Here is a 22,758-nt window from a genome sequence, read left to right on the forward strand (position 1 = left end):
CAGAACTGGAGTGTTGTGATTTAGACTGTTTCACACATGAGTCACGAAGCACAGCTTTGTTGCTACAGCAAACATTATAAGGCTGGCCATTGCATATGCTAATGATAACCAAATGTGGCAAAGGTTGCTTTCTATATTTGCCTTTGTTAATTGTAATAATATATGCATTCAGCAATGATCAGGATCATATGCTGATGTTAGAACTGACACGACATAGCTACACAGATTGTAAAAGTTAGACTCTATAGTTACAGACATGTTTCATTTTGAAGAATAATTCAATTGAAATTGAAAATTAGGTTAATTTTTACAGAGTAGGGTACCAACAAACTTACCTATATAGCTTATCAACACCCTTCCCCACCTTTGACACATCAACAGTTTTCAAACAAACAATCTGTACACTACTACTATCTGTCTCGCACACAGACGGACACAAACACACACTCACTCACACAGGGCATGGATATAAGAGAGGCTATCACTCTTGGGCAGACTGCTGTCCAGTCTCCTCTGGCCCCAGCAGAGATCTGCTCCACTCCTCGCCCTACCGTCTCACCTAACATCTCTAACCACCACAGGCCTGCCGCCCCCTGCCCACATCATCAATCTGTGCCGGCTCCAGCCCCTCTGATTAATGATGATCTATGCCGGAGGGACAGAGGGCTCGGGGATGGGGGATAAGGGGCAGGAAAAGGGGACAGGTGTTTTGACCACCCATGTGGTGCCCACAATGCAACAGTGCCACGGCACGGAGGGCCGAGGCTGCAGCTCAAGAAGGGGAGAAGGAAGAGGTTGAGTGCGGTGGGCGGGGGGGTTGGGCAGTGACCTTCAAGTTCAGGGGCAGTGGCGCAGGGTCGCACACAGCACCAGCTGGAAATGTCACACTGTCAGATGTCAGCGGGCAGGCTAAGTATAACCTGGTCAGCACCTGGAAGGACGTCCTCTAATTAGAAGCGTGTTGGGCCATGTCGGATCAGACAGGGCCAGCACACTTGGTCACCGCCTTACAAACACACATAAAATTACACATCTAATTTACATGCTGCATTCAAACCATATGAAAATGCTGGGTTGCACATAAACCACTGACAAATACAGACTTGACACAGGCTTAAGATTTTCAAATGCTTCTCCTCTGTGGCCTCACGAGAACAAAAACAACCCCAGGATGTGCACTCACACACAAAGTCACACCACTTTAGTGACCTTTTGGATTGTTGCTATAAATAGAGTGAATTTCCACTCAGAATCTATGTTACAGAGCCCAATGAATTATTTAGTAGCCTAATCCAACTGGCAAGTTTTTTTTTTTATTCCTCTAAGCTGATGGCTCAATAACAAAAAGCTGGAGCACACTACCAACAGGAACAATTCAGCCCGCAACGCCAAGCTTACACTTTGGCCTTTTGTCTGTCAGAATTTCACAATAGCATCATGCGCATCCGGTCTCTGGCAGATCATCTTCGAGCACAGATCTGAGGAGGAGATGGGCATCTCTTCTGTGAGAGTCCTGCCTGTGCGAGTACAGACCCAGGCCAATGTCAGCTCCCTGCGCATGATGCTGTACGGCTGGTTCTAGTTCAGGGTTGACGACGCCATCAGTTTGTCTCCATGTTATCACACCCTTTTGACACCTGCCACCAATGCTACTTTCATCGTCGTTCTCGTCCCCGTTTCTCTCCCCCCTTCCCCGCGCTTCTCTCTCGCGCCTCATCCGTCTCGCTGCCAGGCGCTTGTCCACTCCGCCTCACCTCTCGCTCCGTGGCCAGCGCTGCCGTCAAATAACTTCATTAGCTTTCCACCTCTGTCACGCCAGCCTGCTCCCCCTCTGACAATTGGCTGCTGTTTTTTCCCGGAGAAAGGGGGAAAAAAAAAAAAAGCAGAGGGCTACGTGGGGCAGGTTGAGAACCCAACAATAGCTGACAGTGTGCTAGACGTCGGAGAGCGATACTCATGGCTGCAGTGGGGATGTATGGACCAGAGGTCACGCACAAAAGGTCTGCCTGTGTCTGCTCATGCAGCGCTGGAAAGCAAAAGGACATGAAGATGAAATCTTGATGTACACAAAGTGACATAACTGAAGACGGGACATTTCAAAATTCAATAGAAATCTGTGTCAACTAAGATGGTGAAACAGAGCTAAAATGTTCCTACACAGCACCACGCATGCTGTATCCAAAAACAGTAATACACAAATAATGTGTATACCTAGAATAATGACATATTACAAAAGGGGAAAAAAGAAAGAAATCGATGTCCTGGAAAAACCCTAAACAATACTTGTGTACGATGACACAATTCTGCCAGTGCATCATTTCACTGTAGCAAAGCATGCGAGATACTCTCCCAGGAAAAGGATAAATAAGACAACTGCAGAAGCATCATGACAGATGCAACACCTCCCACAACCCCCTGCATGCCAATTATTCACACCCAGCCAGGGTCAAGCTCGTTGTGCCTGTGTCACCGCAGCGGGAGGCGGGGAGGGGGGTGTTTGGAGGGTGTGCAGTGCCCACTGTCATTATTAACTCGGGGTCCACTGGGCACAGGGTAGGGGCTGCGCATTTCAAAGTACCTCTGTGGCTTTCATCTCTGAATCAAAATGTGGATCACACTGGATAGCTAACGGTTGTATCAGCATGCAAGGATAAAAATCAAAGGGTATCAGTATAACACTCAATGGAAAGCAGGGCAACCCCAAAAAATGATATGCTTATTATGTCAGAGGTCAGGAAGAGTTCACTGGCTTTTAATGCCTGGGGAACTCAATGCAACTCCCTCTTTGCCTCTTTCTCCCTCTCCCCCACTTGCTGTCACTTTATCCTTCTCTTTTTTTATCTTTCCCTCTCCACATCTTTATACCACCCCTACCTCCCTCCCTCCCTCCCTCCCTCCTCCCTCTCCTTCCACCCTCCCTCTCCCTCGCCAAGGCCTTGTGGGATTGAGGCACTGAGACAGCAGTGTAAAAGCAGGAGGGATGAGCTGCTCGTGTACACATTCAATCTGAGTTGGCAGGGAGGTCAAAAGAAATAGAGTCTGGAGGTCCCAGGAGGAACTTCCTCACCTCTCCCTTCCCTGGCTACTCCGTGGCATGGGTAAGTCTCACAAAGATCTGAGCCCAGTTCTCCTCGGTTTCATAACCCTCTATCTTTAACTCCACCCTCCAACAAAGGGAGAACTTTGTGATCAAAGAAGCAGTATTCATTAAAACACATCATCATGCATTCAAGTTCAACATCCTCTCGTCCTGTCTTTTCTTTTCTTTTTTTTTATCCTTCCTCATCCTCCTTGAATGATGCCCTGACTAAGATGTCCGCCACTTGACACTGGACTGACATTGCGAGGAGCCATCGTGGCTCCTCTGGGAGTTTCCTGGGCTTGATTGTGCAGTCTGGGAGTGAAATGCAACTGGCACCCAGGGGGCATCCATGTGGAGCTCGGGCGTGCGAGATCGAGGGGGAGTTAACTAAACCGGCCCAGTCCCTGTGCATCCTGGTGGGGTCACAGGATGGCGCTGAGGGCGCTAATCATTTCAAATTATGAATTCCTTTTTAATTATGAATTATGCATACATTTTTAATTAATCTAATGTTCCCAGGGTTTTTTCCTCCCATCCTCGCTGAAGATCTCAATCTAATTACACAGCATTAAGTGGAAGAGTGGCAGCCGTAGCCTCGACCCCGACGCTGAACCTCAGTCAACCTTTTTCCATCAATCTTGCCATCGTCTCCAAGCTCATCCTTTGATATTTTGCAACATGGTGAAATGCATCTAAACACGTCTAGTCTGAGCCTAGTATACCTTAGAGCTGCACGTTTGTCAAGTTTGTTAAAAATAATGCTGTATCAATACGTTATAACACTCAGGAAGTCTGTCATATTGCAACTTTACCAAAAGTAGATAATACTGAATTACATGTCAGCGTTTTAAGTCTTAAACCGTTTCATGAATGGGAAATATTGCTGTTACCACTTTTGAGGCGCAGACAACCAGGTCCTAGTATCAACCTCAGGAAAGGTTGAGCCTTAAACCGTTTCATTTTTTTAATAAGGCCATCAAAGGTGCCATCAAAGTACAGTAGATCTCTTTAAACAATCTTTAATGCAGGGCTCCAAGTGGAAGAACAACTTCTTCCACTTGTCATTTTCAGTTGATCTTTACACCAACAAAATGTGTCACCATTTTAGCGAGAGAATTGTTAAAAGGAGAAAGATGCCTAGAGGTTACAGATCTTCAACTCCCCTGACAGCTAATAAGATGAGGGGGAGAAAAATGAATCCAACAACTTTTGTCAGGGTGCCCTTGAGCGAATCATTTAGTCCCCAACTGCTTCAGTGGAGCTAAATCAGTGGCCAACCGCAGATAAATGAGAATGTACAACTGGGTAGTCATCAAATGTCACTTTAACTGTGCAAAAGAAGCAAAGAAAATAGACCAACCTCAAATATGGAAGAATAATGGAATATCAGTATTGTAATTAAATTTTAAGCAGATATGAAGTGTACAAACAAGACCATTTATCTACAAGATTAGATATGAAAATACCGCATACGCTCTGATTTAGGTCATGACTTTAGTGCTGCTCAGTGGCGCTTCAGTTGATATTCTACTCTGTTACTACCAATCACTGGAGACTTACTTTTAAAAAAGAAAAAAGCGCAATATCAAAATATTGTCAGTATGCTTTCTCCTGAAATATTGTAAATATGCCAAGAATGTCTCCTCTCTTTTGCTTATTCAAACTTGCCTTCATTGTACAAAGAAGTGGCACGACACAAGGAAAGTGCCCAAAAAAATCAGTTAGACGTGTTAGGCTAAACATTATCCACCATTTATACATGGTATGGACCCTCGGGCATTGAGATGCATCTATTTTCAATATAGATTTGCAAATTCCGATCTCATAGGTGACATCTTTCAGGTCCTTACCGGTGTAAAAAGCATGTGGTACTTGGGGAAAGGCTAAAAGTCCATGGCCTACTTTTCTGTCATTCTCATGGGAGACACACAGAAACCAAGGTTGTATGTCTGAATAATCCTGTGTACAAGTGAAGGCATCCCTGATATCCTCAAATATGCACAATGATAGCTAAAGTCAGGAAAAACAACAGCTCAAACATGTGTCTGAATCCCACGCAGCTTTAGCCCACAATGTGTAAACTGGGTTTTACATTTGATACCTATGTTGTTGCCCATTAAACGTCTAAATATGATTGTATTTGCCGCTGTCAACGCTAAAACGGTCTATTCCCTAAAGGCTTGAACTAACGGCGAGACATTTTAGGATACCATTGTTTTAAAAACCATTAAAAACAGCTCACAGAGACACACTGCGGCCTTGACCTGAAACGTTAAAACATAAAACTGTTTACACTTCTTACGAATGTTATTTCTGGTGACAGTGAAAAAAATCAAAACAAAACTTAAGGCAAAGGGAAGACAACATCTAGCTGGAGATCAGAACGGGTGTCTTCACGTTCAAGTCTGGAGGAAGTGAAATACTTTTTATAAAAGTGCAACTGAAATGAGTAGAGTTAGGAAAGTCAAGTTAAGAAAACGGCACAACAAACAAAACAATTATGGATTAAAAGAGTCAAGCTAGTGTTCCATGTTGTTTTTCCATGTATTTCTCAACTTGTAATATTTCCTCCGATTAGACAGAAGTAACTTTTAACTGCAGTACATAATATCCTGGGCATCGGTGGGGTTTATCTTTTTTATATAATTGCAATAAAAGAAAACCCTCATTTTAAATTTCTATAGTCAATTTCTATAGTCTCTTACTTGCTACTGCCATTATACACAGGCTCCTAACTTTGTCGGAATATACATATATGGATTGACTAAATTAGAGATAATACAATTAGTCCATTAGACAACTGTTACTGTGCAAGTATTTAAGCAAGAATGGCCAAATTAAACTGGTAAAAGTGTAAAATATCAGTTTTCTGGGTTTTTCTTCAATACCAGACTGAAAATCTTTGACTTTTTTGAAAACGAGACCTTTTCATATGCCATCAGAGGCTCTGCAAACTTGTGATGGGTATTTATTTGCCATTTGCTGATATTCTAGTAGATTAATCGATAATGAAAGCCATAGTTGCAGCTTTCGCGTGAATAAAAATGTTCTTTAATAAAAAAAAATTAAAAAAAAATGCTAACCTGAAAGCTTCATAAGCAGGTCAGTTGCCGTCTTGGTAGTGATGTCATTGCTGAAGAGGGAGGCTGTGGTTGGACCACTAGAACTGGATCTGACCCCGACCCCAACTCCCGGTAGGTCCAAGGAGTTGGCGCTGCTGCTGGGACGGTCCCTGCACATGCTAAAGGGGGAGAGCACAGACAGATCTCTCTCCTGTGGCTCCTCCTTGATGTGGACGTGATTGGAGGAAGCCTCGACCGGAGAGGACGTCTGCTGCTGGCTGTCTGAGTGCAGTGGCGACATCTCCGTCCCTCTCAGGTCTGTGGGGCCGCTGTCACCCATCAGGGAGCCCTCGCCCTCCGTGTCGGTGGTGAGCTCCTCTTTCACCTTGACGTCCGAGCGGGGGAAGTGCTGGTGGCAGCGCATGTGAAGCTTCAGGCTGAAGTGACGGGAGGAGGTGAAGGGGCAAAGTTCACACTGAAATGTCTCACCCCGGTCCTGGTGCTGATGTACCTGGAAAAGGAGCTCAGGTTTACGTGTCAAAGCACTTATCCTCTTCTCCGGTACGACAGGACATCAAAAGGAAAGACATGACTCCATATTGGAGATCAATGTAACTGAAATGACGCAAACACGTAGTGTTTAATTATGCCATGTAGTGGATTATTACACCTTAAACTAAAAGCATGCCTATCCCTTAATGTTAACAATTATATTCCAAGAGCCATAATTGGCACCAATTGGGGGGTGACAAGGGCTGCAGGGTCACAAGATGAAGACAATTCATATCATCTCACCTTCATGTGGGACTTTAGATTGTCTTTGCGAGCACAGCGGAAGGGACACAAAGGACACTGGTGGCTTTTCAAGCCTGTGTGGATGACCATGTGTCTCTTCCAGTAGCTCTTGCGTTTGATGACCAGTCCACACACAGGACACTGGAACGGTTTGCCACCATCCTCAGGAGAGCCTTGAGTGCACCAAAGAATATTGAGTCATAAGCGTTTTAGTGAATGGAAATATGTACCATGTTGCTGAAATGCACCTTTGTTACTGTAAAGAAATAAAACCAAAGCTTTCCCAAATACAGACTACAGTATTCACAGATCTGGAAGAGACAACTACTCCTCACCTAATGGTGAAAACTATCAAGGGAAATGCCAGCTGGAAGCAATGGAACAATGGAAGGAAAAACTCAAGCATGTTTTAGTATCTCGATTATTGTTGTTGGCTTCATATCCGGCATCCATTACTGTTTAATTGGTCTTATTAGAAAGAGGCATGATTGCATTACAAATTCTACAAGAGCCTGTCAGGATGGCTTCATAAGTATTCCAGTGCTGTTCCTTGAAAAACATCTGGTAATCAGTGTTTGGTGAAATTACTGTGCTCAGCCATTCATTGACCTGGGGTGTAAAACCTCGAGACTGCCTATTTGCAACAATAAACCGCCATCTGCGGCCCAACCTCTCCAAGCACAGCAGAGATCACAATGCAAAAAAAATGACTTCTGCGTATTCGGAGTTGAGCTGAGTGAAGCGGAAATAAAACAGGAGAGGAAATATGCGTGTTGAGTACCTTCAACCTAATATTTAACACGTCTCTTTCCTATGCAATCACAAACATTTTTTAGAAAAAGGAGAGAAATCTTTCCTTATATATTCAGAGTGCAGAACATGCCCGTGCAATAGAGTTTTATCGTTGAACTGGCAAGGGACGACAATAAAACAAGACATGACAGTCAATAATCAAGGTCACATTTTTCAGTCTGGCGACCAAACAACTACCTGCATTTTTACAGCGCTGCTCGACCTTGACGGCTCGCGGGTTAGCGCAGACCCCCTTTTTAGCATGCAGATCACAGAATATTACATCGACTGCTTCATCTGTCTGAAGTCAATTTGATCCAGCCATTTTAGATTTGGCGGGGTTGCGACACAATCCCTCAAAAGTGCCCATCCATCTCCCTGAAAACATTCTGTTCTCCCTAAAGCCTACTTAGCAAGAGCCTGCACTTTGAAGCTTTCTCTCTCCCTGTGCAAGAGTGAGATCTTTGTGTGCACACTTGTTTGGTTATATGTCTACATCGAAGTAGACACTTACAGTATATATGGCACGGCTATTTGTGAGTAACAGAGAGAGCATAGGAGAGAGACAGAGTGTGCGCGTGTGCGCGCGTGCGTGCGTGTGTGTGCATCTGTATCCAGTCAGTGGAAAGTATGATGTGTTTGGCCTTAAGTCTGCAGTGCTGATCAGTGCAGAGGGCTCTGGCTAGTGGGGGTTGAAGCCATGAGTCGGCTGCCGAGATGGATATGGACTCCAGGGCTCCCCACTGTGCCGAGCACACACTGACGGCCCCCTTTTGGCAGCACGCACATCTGAGCACAAACGGGCTGGTCTGGGAAGGCAGTGAGGTCTCAGTCGGAACCCCCCGTCGAGCCCACAGTCTAGAAGGCCAGCCAGAGCCGTTTTCTCTCGGCTCTGCTCTCTGCTTGGCTGACAGTTAAGCTGAGGCTACACTACTCGCTACTTCAGTCACCGTGAGGTGAGAACAAAACCATTACAAACCCAGAAAAAACATATCACGGAGGTCCAGAATTGTGCTTTCTTTGGTGACAAGCAAACAACCTCCTCTTCCACACAAAGGCAGCAAAGGCATTTTATCTTTGTGGTGCTTCCATTGCTAAACCAACTTTAATGTTTCAGTACTAGCGGTTTTGATTTGCATGTCATGACATAAGTGGGATTTGTTCTGTGGTAAACGCTGAATGGGAAGAAGTATTATGTTAGGGGAGACAGTTCATTTGAACTTTGGGTAAATTTGTACGATTACTTTTTGAAAGAAAACGGTATGCTGAAGAAAAATTAAAACTTTCCATAAATGAAGTGCATCTGAAATGATCTTGAACCTTTATACTCCCTCTCTTCCATACAACACAAGGTCCTTTTATTTCATTGTAGCAATCTTGTTTGAGCTTAGGTATCCTGATTATGTGGCAAGACACAATGCAATGATTGAATGTCTTTCAGCGTTTTGTAACTAAAGAAAAGAAACATATTTCCACTGGAAATATATCATAAAAAGTACCTAACCTCAGCTAAACTCTCCTCTTATTATCTGTATTGGTGCAATCATTTTTGATTGATGTAATATATTATTACTTTAGATTACCTGCTTGGCTGTTTGGTTTGCCTCTGTTCTTTGGAGTAGAGGGCAACAGCAAGTCTAGGCTCTGGGTGGGTGTAGAGGGTGTAGGAGCTCTCTGGTTCTTGTCCAGCAGGGGCTTCACATCCTCTTGGAGGACCCCAGCAGTCGCCAAGGAGGAACCATCTTTCTTCTCTGCCAGCAGGTTTCCCGCTGCCCTGGCTGCCACCTCTTTGAGCAAGGCAGCAGAGGAAGTCATTGACACAAGCGAGAGGAAGGAATTGGAGGATTGGTGATCAGTAGCAGCACTGGGCGTTGACGAGGTTTGGCTCCGCTCGCTGACTTTCTTGGAAAGTGCAGCGAGGGTGGAGCTAGCGGACTGAGGGCTGAACGGAGAGTTGAAGGCATCAAAGCGCACCACATCATCTCCTCGACCACCCCCTCCGAGGGCGGGCACTGCAGACGAGGCAGAGGTGGAGGAGGAGGAAGAAGTCGTTGAGGAGGAGGCCACGGCATTCTTGTCTTGAAGCACAGCATTCGCTGCTGCTTTTAACTTCTGGATTGCAGAGTCCGGGGATAGGCTGGAGCCACAGGGCGTGGAGCAGCTGGCCGGTGGCCACTTATCTGCAACACCTGCCCATACAAAGCCACTGCCGTTGCTAGGGGTGACAGAGTTAAAGGGATCAAGGGGCTCTTGCTTAATGTTGGTGACTGAGGGTGCCAAGGAGGCTGGTGAGGCGGAGCCGCTGTTGTTGTTGTTATTGGCCAGTTTTCGGGCAAGAGCACTTAACTGCTGGGCATGGTGGGAAGATGGGGAGAGAGTCAGAGGTGGGGCTAGACCTATTGGAGGAGACTCCCCCCCAGCACATCCCCTGGATGACCGACCCAGCAGCTCCCCAGTGTCGAGTTTCAGCGACCCAGCCTCAAGGAGGCGCCGTAGGTTGCTGCTGAGGGGTTTTCCCAGGGCACGAGATGCTGCCTCGCCATACAGTGTTGACACCACAGAAGAGAGTGTGTCCTGTGCCGAGAATGCACCTCCATCCAGTCCGAGAAGTTCCAAAGAGGCACGATGGACGGGTGTGGGGCAACCCAATGAGCTCTCACCTCCACAGGTATCATGGTCCCCGGACCCAGTGCTAACTCCAGGCAGTTCATCAGGAGAGGAGCCCCTGGCAAGGAGGAGTTCATCTTGGGTGTCTCCATAGGACGACGACTCTGAGCGTGTGTCAGAAGCATTCCCAAACCAGCCTTCTTCCTCCACTGGACCATCATCAGGCCCTCCTTCCTCGTTGCTGTCCACATCTGGAAGAGGAGAGAGAGCATATATACAGATATCACTATGTTGCTATCCTGAAGAGTTAGACTAGGCATCATCTTTCAGCTGAATACTTATCCTAAGTAGGAATTGTCAACATCAAACACTTCCTACAAAGAGTTAAGTAGAGGGAATCGTCATAGCCCCTGGCTACACAGCTTTTTAAAATTGGTAATTGCTTTTTACTACTCCCTGTTATTATTTCCCATACTTGCTTGTCTAATGTGGCACAGCAATAAGTGATCTGGACTTTGTGGACGACTATTTTAAAAACAATTACCTGCCTAAAACAAAAGGCAAACGGCCATTAAAAGATACAAAAAACACACTTGCTTTCCGCAAGGTGCATCTAAGATATTTGAGTAATTTAGATTTTTCTCTCTTTTTTTAAACCATATTTTTTCCCACCCTTGGTCTGGAAGAGTCTAGTAAAGGGGTTACCATGACAACGGGTCCTTCTGGGAGGCTAGACAGCAAAGATTAGGGTAATGGAGGTTACAGAACTAGATTAATATTCATGAGCCTGCAGATACCACCGGGGAGCCAATAAGGATAGGGTTAAGGTCACCAAGGGTCATTAATATACACTTCATGTATCAATATTCATAAGCAAAACATTACAGCTTGCCAGACAAGGGCGAACAAAGAAAAGTGAATATTCCTGATACATATTAACAAACCTCCATAAGAACATTTCAAAAGCACCAAGCTTGAGCAAAACAAAATGTTAAAACTGACTTTTCCCCTCCTCTTTGGGTTTCTGAACAAAACCTCACTAAACATCTGATGAAAAGGAACTTCTCAGAAAAGTGTGCACTCATACAGTTGCAAAACCATGTGGCTCGAAAAAATTGTCATACACACCAAGATACGAACAGTACTTTCATACACACACACACACACACCAAAGCTGCCCTCGCCCTCTAAACCTTGACAGAGGCCTGGTAGGCCTGCTCTCTGTTTACAGGCAAAGGCAAAACGGTTGCCAGGCAACCCAGCAAAGCAACCTGTTGGGATCATTAGAGTTGGCTGACATCTGGCCAGTGTGGCTTGCCATGGTCCACAAAGTTGACCACAATCACAACCCACTATGACCGGTACTCTCCTGCTGCAACAAATAGCAAACAGGGCTCACACACACACACACACTTCCAAACATCTTCCCATTTCTGTCTCACACACAAACACATCTTTAATTTTTTCAGTACCACATAACCAGAAACTGACAGGAAATGTCAGATGCCAAAAAACCAAGGCTACAGATTATGTTATAATAATGGCCTCAGGGCTCTCCAACCAGTCTATGAGCTTATGTCTAATAGACTTCACCTACACAAAAAACAATGCAAGATGTATTAGACCGATGTATTGACCCTTCTCACTTCTTTAAGTTAATGAAAACGTCATAATGTGCCGATTGTGAACCCACTTTTCTCATGCTCCTTGATGCCATTTTGCCACCCGAGTAGGGTTGACAGGAATGAAAGGGAGGGGGAGGGAGAAAGAGCCTGTGAGTCATGCAGGGCAGGGCTTGACCCATTTATATGTGACATGTGAAAAGCAGCAAGAGCCACTAATGGCTGTAATGTGGTTAGAGGGAAATCACTAGATTGCTGACCCAAGGTCTCAGCTTTGAAGCTGAACTCTCTGGCTTCCTAGGCTCACTCTTAAACCTCAGGGTTCGGTACAGCTGAATGCAACCTTACACCACTAAGGTTCTACCAGAGTGCTACAGTGCACTGATGCACTCCACTACCATAGCTTTGTCTGTCACAGGCGAGCCACCACCGTGGGCGGAATGACATTTCCCAAGGTCATGGTCTCTGGCCCAAGCTGTAAGGGGGCTTCGTCTGAACTCTGCTGCTGCATGCCCACCACATGCATAGGCGCAAACATATGCACGTGCATACATATGTTCAGACAACAAACACTAAATGCACAGCCAAGAGTGTAATTTAATGCTGATGTTCTCCCCCCCCCCCCACACTGCATTTCTGACACACATTCAACTGCTTTGCCTCCAGTACGGGGGCTGGCTCTGCGACAGTAACTGCATCCGCCCCCCAAGTGATGGAAGCATGGAGATAGGGAACAAGGCGGCAAGCGTCTGCCACTGAAAGGGAACCATTTAGCGGTGTAATGGCGGGGATGACTTGCATGTTGAGACAAACAGCTGCGGGGTGCTCAGCAGTCTGGATCTGTTATCACTCACACACGGGTGATTCAGTGGTGCAGCAGCGGGGGATTTTCTCTCTGTGGCCCACAGAGATGTATAGCGCCACCACATTATAGACAAAGAGAGAGCCATAACAGGTCAAAGTGCAAGCTGAGGCTACACAAAGAGAAGGTCGTGAGGCTTCAAGACCAGCTAGAATAAACTGCCTTGAGTTTGAACAGAGACGTACACTGAGCAGCTCAAAATATTATGATGTAGCACCTCTGTGACTTACAGTGTTTGGACCTGTGTGTTGTGTTAACCAGTCACAAAAAAAGCTCACAGCCTGCGAATACAGCTAAAAACAGTTGGACATTACAGGTAGTGTACTTGTTCATTGTTTCACCATGCGGTGCTGTCAACAATCTCCATTTGTGAATTTGGCAGGATTATTTTGGCCGTGGCTTTTCTAGGTCAGAGAGGGGTGCATGTATGTGTGTGCAAGTTTAGTATGGGGGTGAGCCAGATTTCCTTGTCAAACAGAATGATTGCCGGTAAAGGGAAGAGTGTGAGTTAGAGAAGGGAGGGAAGAGCGAGGGACTGGAGTAAAGGTGGGTCAGGAGGTCACCCACCACATGACTTGAGTGAGGTTAGGCTGCTGACTAGCACACACGCACAGACAGAGCGAGAGAGAGACAGAGGGACAGAGAGAGAGACTTAGCCAGGCATGAAAATTGGCCTCACTGACCCCAGGCCTGAACTGGGTAGAGGAGAGGAGACCGCAAGACAGAGGGAGGAAGGGACAGATAGCGGGATGGTTAAGGGAGGGGTTGATTTGTCTGGGCTGGAAAGAAGAGGAGGCCATTAGCCGATTAAGGCTGGACGGGGATGCATCAATACTGTGCCGATGTCAAAACGAGAGTCATGCCCATGAGCTAATATAGCAATGAGTGTAAGAGAGGCAATGGGAGAGGGAGCACGAGCTAGAGAGATAGTGCAGGTCAGGGAATCACTAAAATCGCAAGGATTGCTCACCGCAAAGCCATAAAAAGTGAAATAACATAAAAGACTGCCACAACATACCAAGACTAAAGCCATCACATCCACATCGGCAAAATGATTAGTCTTACATCTACCCTGCTATGAATGGGTGGGGAGGGGGTGTATGTGAATGTCTTTGGGAGTGGGTTAAGGAGGTAGAGCAGGGGGTGATGACTGAGGAAGGAGGGCAGCAAGTATGGATGTAGTGTGGAAGGAGCCACGGCGGTAATTAAGTGTCCGGCTGGGCCCTTGCGGGGGTTGCCACGGCCGCGGGCTATGCTAATGAGCACGCCCGGCGGTCAGGGCTGCCTTATTAGCGCCTCCTGGACAATATGGTAGGAGAGACTGGCGGACTCACGTCTCTGCAAATGACTAACTGTCCTCCCGAGGAGGAAGGTAATTCCATTAATTGGGACACACTGGATCAGGATCGCTTCCCTTCCCTTTCCCATAATCTCTCACTTGCTTGATCTCTTACACACCCACATCTTTTTTCCCCTTCTTGTATATCCCTCCCTTCATCCCTTCCCCTGTCTCCATAACCAGGAATACAAATATTAAAAATAAAGCATGCATGCTCTAAATAAATCCAGCTGAGCTATCAGACATGGATATATCCCTACCTCCCCCCCCTTAAATTAAATTATACGCCATCAATTTGTTAAATGCTGTCTTTTGCAGGAGCAACATGATAATTGCTCCAACGTTTATCCATCGTGTTACTTCCATTAGGAAGTTGATGGAACATGACAACCAACAAGGGTACGGGCAAGAAATGTGATCACTAAAGCAAAATGTCATGATGGCATTTGACTTTTGTTTGCACTTAACATCACTCTTTAACATTAAAAACTGAACTCTAAAAAGCAGCACTTTCAACTACATCATATATATATATATATATATATATATATATATATATATATATATATATATATATATATATATATATAAAAATAAGATTTCACATTTAACCAGATTTTTTTGTAAAACAGTTTACCTGCCTACAAGTCACTAATTATACAGGTGGAGAGTGGTACTGCAGCTTGTGAGAAAACTAAACAAAATACTTTAACACATGCTCTTTGGGGGGTTAATTGTTTTTCGAATTACAGGAGATGCCTGGACAGATTCGGTAGATTTGGTCGGCAATTGGAGCCGCATTTTTATTTGTTGCCGATACAGACACCAGCTCAGAGTGGGACTGCAGCCGGTGAGCAGTTCATGACCGGCTTTAATCTTCTTTTCAAAATTATTTGTTGACTCTAACCTTCTGGTCAGCGCTAGCTAAATCCCGGAACCCGCAGTTTATTTTTTGACTGTTGCAAAGTTAAATTGCCCGTTCCCCTGGGATCTCAATCCCAATGCAGGCCTCTGTGTAGAGCTCTGTGTAAACACATTGCGCTGCTCTCACAGATTGATCCAACTTATAATAACTCTTATTGAAACAATGTCATTATTAAAAGTACTGGTACGAACAAAATGGGGTATTTCGCAGTTTTTAACGGCAGTATATTGCGATCCCTTTCTAGTATCGTATACACTAGTTGTCATCAAACAGCCATCTAGAAAAAAACTCCTGTGTTATGATCACGGTTCCTGTTAGACATTATATAATTCAAACTCAGAATCAACTTTTTCATTTCAAACTATCTACATCATCGTACAACGTGTACCCTGTGACAAAGAGCTCATCTTTTAGCTGGAATCTGAGGTGAGGTGATACTCTCAGTGAGGATCAGAGTTCAGGCAGCACGGCTATATATAATGGCGGTTGAGTCGTATTGAAATGTAGTGCAAATTACCATCTGTGTATTTTCGGCCTTGGCCTCGGTGGTTTGAGGGTACTTTGGGCAGCATGCCAGAGGTGAAACAGGAAGGAGAAGTGTTCTTGGAAGAGAATGAGACGACTGAGAGCCTCAGACCTCTGAAATTCCTCATTGCACATGAAGTGCACTTTACCCCCTGGTTTATTTTTCCCTTCCATTTTTAGCATCTCATGTAAAAAATGTTTTTAAAAAACGTGCTCATAAGCTCAGATGTGTCATCAAAGCTATGGCCCTAAAATGCTGGAGAGAGAGAAGTGGTATGTCTATTGCATCTTTGCAGCTTAACTGACATATTACAAAGATTGTGGTTAGAGGAAATAACAACTGAATTAGATTAGCGACTATACTTTTCTAAACCTGAAATGATTGAACCTGGACTGGAAGTAAGTGCATTGTGCAACACGCATGATTTTATGCTTTTGACGGACCGTGTTTTGTTGTACACGTTTGCATTATTGCATTATGATAGTGTCATTAAAATAGTATTGACCGTTTCAAATGTTGTGATCTGAATATTCGTTGCCTATATTACAGCATTAAAAAAAAAGATAATAAAAGTTGGCATTAACATACCTGTTTTTTAATCTCAATATTGAAATGCAGATCAACATCATGCCAAGACAGTATATTAATTTAGTTCAGTTGCAGTGAACTCTGCAGTTAATGTGGCTCCTGCAGTCATGTTTAATTTAAACATTTCCCCAGAAAGCAACAACAGTCTCATGCAAATGTGTGAATTTGGAATGAGATCATTACATCATGGCCTGTATGAGTATCTAATTGACCAGAAATAGACATATTTTGCAATTTGTTTACTTTATCATCTCACTTATGAACACCCTTTGCCGTTGAACATAAGAGAGTGCCTCACAAGATCGATTTTCATTCTTCCAAAAATCTTTTAACCATCAATCATTTCGATGTGGCAAAAGTAATCACGCTATAGCTTCTGTGAATGGGGAGAACTGCGACATCCAAGGAAAACTAAAATATCTTGAAAGAACTACGACTCATAAGAATCAACAATGAACTGTACAATGTACTGGACAGTTAGTGGTTAGTAAATATTGGCCAAGAAAGCCTCAAGGCATATAGACACCTGGTAGGATCCGTCAGCCGACAGATATATCTTGGTTGTCTGTGGACAGATTTGGAAAAATGTGCATGTTGCATTTAGAATACTGTGTGATTAGTTGTACAGTTCCACAGCCCCCGTGATGGTGTTTTTCTATTCGGCCTTTGGCTGCCTGTAATGACTTTCCTTCTTTCTTAATCTAATTGTGCAGTTGATTTAGGGTGTAAATTTAAGACGCAAATGCTGACTGACAATCTTAAGGAGTGACTTCGGCATCTTCTGCGTCTGGTGATATCATCAACAAGCCATTGGCCTCCTACATAGCAAACTGTTATCATCAATGGCAGCTCCCGGTCACTTAACCAATTATTCAATGCATACACCATCTGGACAGAAATGTCAGTTTGGGCTTATTAAATGCCTGACAAATCAAAATCATGAATTACATTGATGCAAAATCCTAATTTAATATTGACAAAAAAACAATACTACCATAAACAGTCCCGCTTACTGGTTCACAATCGCGGCCACAACATATACTGTATTTACTGTAGTCGTACAGTATTTTAGCAGTCGTGGATAATGTGTGCGTTTGCGCAAAGTTTAAAATCTGACAGATTAATTCCTCTAATATCATTGACAAATGTATGAAATGATATTATTCCAAGCACATGAATTTGTGTGTATGGTTGTATGGCACGAGTCACTCTAAATTATTCGCAAAGTTATTGGATCCCTGACTTACTCAGGAGGTGGCATCGAGTCTGACTGGGTACATAAAACGAGAGTGGTCCTGTGCCACAGAGAGGCAACGATTAACTGGTGAATCTAATAATTCTGGTGTAGCTTACTTTAGTATTTCGAGGTGAGAAATACTAAAAAACAGCACACTGTTATTCTCAGGGCACTGGTTTGGACAATCAACTGGCCATGGGTCAGCATCTTACTGGATGGTTTTACTGTCAAACGCTCTGCCAAAGGTTTTGTTTTATTATGGATGACTTACTCATACATGTTTTTGGGAATGAGGAATGTTTTTTTTATTTTTATTATTATTATTATTATTATTCTGCTTTGCAAGTAGCCAGTAGAAAACAGCAGCTCATGTCCAACAAGGTTTTCTTTTTAATGAATAAGAAAAAGATAATTAGACTAACAAAAAAAACGCTACAATGACCATCTGTGGATCACCATACTCCTGACTACAAAACTGTTAGCACTGACATAATACTTTTAAAATGATGATTAAAATGGTGGAGGTCAAATTAAATATGTATTGGGTGTCACATGGTTAGTCTCCCACTCATTGGACATAATTTATTGGTTTGTTGCTAAGAGAGTGGACATTTCCTGGTGTGATTTTACAAAATAACAACTGGCTGCGTATTTAGAAAATGTTTGGCAGCAAAAAGGGGAGGGGGGATCTAAGGAAGAAATCCCAAAACCGAGGAGTACGTTGGGGTCTTTACCAGCATGGCGTCTGTGAGGTGTATTATCCCGCCGCATAAATCCAATCAAAGCATTTAAAACTGCTGATCAGCCATTCTGCTCAAAAAGAGAAATTTGGTCACATGACTTCTTCCAAAAATGTACATGTTGCATTTCTCCATTTTGTTTATTTCATTAATTTACAAACTTCTTTGAGTGAAATGTTTTAAGACCTTTATGTTTTTTAATTAGCTCTAATGTTCCATTGCTTGTCGGCTAAAAACACGATACAATGGAACTTTACATTCAATACAGTACAAATGTAGTCTATCCAAAATTGGATAACATGAATCATAATATAACACATTTATCATGGATAAAAGCCAGATGCCCAGTCTGTCTATAACCAGACAAAACACAATCCTTTTATTTTTCAAATGGCAGTAGGCCATTCAGCAGGATACTGTTGAGATGGCATGGCTTTTATTTTTGAGACCGATGGATTTACACCATAGATTTAGAAACTCATGTAATACTCCTGCACGGATGGAGATCATTCTTCATCTATAATATGCACATGAACTAGAATAATTGTCAAAGTCGCCACCTATATAAAAATAACTTTTGAATTGAAGGTTTTCTTTTATAAATTCTTTGAAAAAAAGCATTCATAAGTTAGTTGCTTGATAAATGGGGCTCATTGCCAGGATGGCGTTTCTGAACTAGACACTACAAACCAATCTTGATTCTGTGAGAAAGAGCTGTTTATATTCATCAAGACTCAAGCCGTTCCCTCTCATAGGAATAGTCATATGTGGGTGGCATCCCTCTTAGTGAAACTGAATACAGGCAGCACATGGAGCACACTTTAAAACACCACATATCGTAGGCAAAAACTTAAGTGTTTCTACTTGTGTGAAATATGAAAGAGATTATGCCTCCGACACATGAGCTCTCACAACAACACAAGTTATTTTGCTTAAATGCCCAATGTTGGATTGCTTACCTAAAATGCACTTGGTACCATTACATTTTGATCAACGTTATCAGATCAATGTTGTGCTGCAGTGGTTGTTTATCGAGGCGTCGTGTAGTCTACAGACTGGCATAGTAACAAATCCAGAAGAATCCAAAACAGTCATATTTGTTCACAATTTCCTCTTCTCAAACACTGAGTAATTAGCATATGCCTGCAACTGTTTAACTAATTCAACTCCCTCGTGTATTTGCTTTCCATCAGGCAAAATTGTCTTGAACACAGCCCCATTACCATTTCCTGTGCTTTTAAAAAACGACTAATTATGAGCCACTTGACATACTAGTCAGATCCCATCAATTTGTCTTCCGGTTGACCAAGTAACCTCATTCAACCACGACGCGGATGTCGCGCTAGCGTTCTCAAGTAGACAGGGTACATTCTTTGGAACAAGTGCAAAAAGAACAGGCCATCACCCTGCTGCGTTGTTTTCTGGCATACTGAAGCTCCTCGCAGAGGTGATTGTGTGTCTGTGGAAGAGAAGTGAGAGAGAGTGGGAGGGTGGAAGGTGGGAGTGTGTACAGCGTCCATGTATTGTTTGTAAATCACCCTACTGGCAAAAGGGACACTCGGCTCTATAGCAGCTAGTCCACCCAGGGATACAAAGCAAGGTCCGGTGGGAGGTGGGGGTAGTGAGAGGTAATTCTATATGTGCATGCATGTATGTAAGGGGACAGTGTGTGAGAGCGATGGAGGCAGTGTCTATTAGAGACACTTGGAATGGATGGCAAGGGAGAATGAGCAGAGGAGCGAGGAAGACGAAAGAGGGAGGGAATCTCGAGAATTGAGGGGGAGGGGGGAAGATGCCTTTTTTTAATGGTGGTATTGCTTTGACGGCTGCTTGGCAGAGGCGCCCAAGGCAGTGCCTGCTTGGATTTTAGCCTGTCACTTAGGACAGGGACACTAATCAGGATTGGTCCTGGTCCCTACCCCAGGAAAGGGGGAGCACTTTCAGGCCATTATTTTTTTTTTTTAAAGAAAAAAGAGGGAGCAAGTGAGGGAGAAGAATTGCTGTGGCACAGCAGGAAATGCTAACCGCTAACCTCATTTACATGCAGGTCCAGGGAGAATGGGGGGTGGGGGGGGAGCTTATTCCGTTTCCAATCTCCATGTTAAATGCTGGCCAGGGCAGCTGATGGGAACGAGAGGCATTGTTCGCCCCATGCTGCTCTCTCCGTTACACCAATACCTGCCTCGCTTTTCTTCAAGGTATAAAAAGACATTTCATCAGTAATTTTAACCCCCACCTGATATCTATATGAACTTGACATGCGATGTATGCGGCTATTTAGCTTGTTCAGCCTGTGTACTGCTGCAACCAACCCTCATTGGTCTATCTGTTCTGTCATAACCAGGTTGTAACCTGAGGCTGTCGCATTCAAAGCCATCCTTCACCCACTGAGTCTGTTCTGTGGCATAATGATTGCTATGACAACCATCACTTAAAGCCATGGGTAGGTGGAGGAGAGATGTCAGCTTCTCGTCTACTCTTCTGATGATCTCATTTCTGGTTGGCAGGTAGAACAAGGTCAAACCACTGAAACTGGAAAAGTGGCTGCTTGCTACATGCAAATGACAGAACCGAGTTTCCAAACAATTACACTGTCCTGTCCAAATCGACATGGGGCTAAGCTCTGAGAAACACAAGGTGGGGCATGAAAAAAAAAAAAAGTTAAATCAGGGGAGTCAGAGAGAATGAGTTGTAGCGGGAGGGATGGCTGTCTTTGGCGAGCTACGAGCACAGAGTCTGGCTGTGCGTGCCAAATGAGGTTTTTAAACGTTTTTTTCTGGGAGGATTTGTGCTAATCTAGAAAACCTTCTGGAGGAAGTGCAAATACATCTGCCGCTGACCACTCCCCTGTAGAGTACAAGGGATTAATGACATGGCAATCTGAACCAACATGGCCCCCATTCAAAACACTCGTGGGGAGTGGGAACATACTGGCAATCGTGAGTTGGGCCATCAGATTCGGTTGATTTTAGAATAGCCTGCTACCTCCAACCATCCATTTATTAATTATCTTAGTCTGCTAATTGGCCCAGCTTCATTTGTGTCAACATATGGTAATGGTGCATATAGGTACCATGAGCTACAAGGCTCCTGACTCAGAATGCAATATCCAGTGAATAGCTAATCTCATTAGCATCACAAGGACAAAACCAAGTGACCAAATGCCCTTGGTAAACAATGGCAATAAAGGATGAGACCTGAATCACATTGTCTGTTTAATGCACTAGGAGATGCTACGACCACATTGTGCAAATAGGGAAGCCTCCCCTACGACACTGAATTAGTCAAGACGCTCACCTGCATTTTCAGCATCATAAATAACCTCACATGGCACTGACAATGGCTTTCTCCGAGATGACATCACATCAATGATTTTAACTTCTCTGGATTTTTGTCCCGGAGCCAAACACTTCCACTCTCCTATTAGAGGTGATATATTGTTTCCCTATAGAGCTGTCACTGCCTTATGGTCCTACTATCCTGTGTCTGTAACAGACATCACCCCCCCCCCCCCTTCTGTACTTTTAATCTCCCTATAAAACTGATCCTACTTCCCAAAAAGCTTCAGACACACAGCTGTTAGTGCGGCTAGTTAAAAGACATTAGCCTGTGCTTTGCTCTTGACGGCCTAAATGTGCAATGTGGAAACACTTCCACACCAAGAGGAGTTAGCCTGGCTAGTGCACTAGAGGCTAACTGGAGCCTGGCTAGTACACTACAGGCTAACTGAAGCCAGGCTGTGCGAGCCAGCGAGAGAGAGAATGTGTGCATGTGTGTGTAAAAGGCCTCTTGCCCTACTCTACCCACACAGGAAGTGAGGTCATCGCATAGCACTGCGCTGTGCAGAGTGCATTCAGGGAAGGCGACAAAGATCAACGAGTTGGCCAAAAGCCATTTTAATTTTGCCCCCTAGCAAAATATACATACTCTGATGAACTACACTGAATGACTGTTTCTTTATGGACACATGTAATATTATATATAAAGCAGTAGGTTTATAAAGACAGTCAAATAGCAATAGTTGTAGCATAATCCAGAGCCACCGTATGCTAAAAACTTTGAATTGCACGCACTAGTTAAAGATGCACCACATGCTTCAAATAATTCCTCACAGCCCACAGGCGATGGTCTTTCTTCCATCACAATTTAGGAAGTACTTTATCTCTGTACAATGTAAATGTTGTGCCTTTCTGGGAGGGAAACGTGAGACAGAGTCCAACAATAAATCACATCCCTGTTTAGAGCGAGCGTCTGGCACGACTGGCCGGCTTCAGCTCCCCAGACCACTACCTCCTCCTCCTCCTCCTCCTCCTACTACTCTTCTTCTTCTTCTTCTTCCTCCACCACCACCACAGCCTCCTCCTCCTCCTCCTCCTCTCCATCCCTCATGCCTGTTAAAGGCTTGTCCTGCAGGGCCTGGATGCACTTGTGTGGTACAACAACAGAGAAACCGCCCAAAGCTCTCAACAGCTCTTCCTCTCCACTTCCTCCCTCCCTCCATCTCCACTGCTACCACCACCAGCTCCTCTCTCCCTCTCCACTCTGCTCTGTCTTTCCCAGCTGCACCGGCGAGCTGTTCCG

The 22,758-nt window shown here is 44.2% G+C and overlaps 1 protein-coding gene across 1 annotated transcript in view; it reads right to left on the reverse strand.

Moving 5' to 3' along the window:
• Nucleotides 1-22,758, reverse strand: part of znf827 (zinc finger protein 827) — a 61,383-nt gene that overhangs the window by 32,397 nt on the left and 6,228 nt on the right. The window contains exons 2-4 of the mRNA XM_034533514.1: nt 9,315-10,589; nt 6,940-7,112; nt 6,166-6,655 (exon numbers count right to left, since the gene is read on the reverse strand). Coding sequence (XP_034389405.1) covers nt 6,166-6,655; nt 6,940-7,112; nt 9,315-10,589 — 1,938 coding nt within the window. The remainder of the gene's footprint in view (nt 1-6,165; nt 6,656-6,939; nt 7,113-9,314; nt 10,590-22,758) is intronic.

The sequence above is a fragment of the Cyclopterus lumpus genome, chromosome 1, assembly GCF_009769545.1.
Source record: "Cyclopterus lumpus isolate fCycLum1 chromosome 1, fCycLum1.pri, whole genome shotgun sequence".
NCBI classification, from domain to species: Eukaryota; Metazoa; Chordata; class Actinopteri; order Perciformes; family Cyclopteridae; genus Cyclopterus; species Cyclopterus lumpus.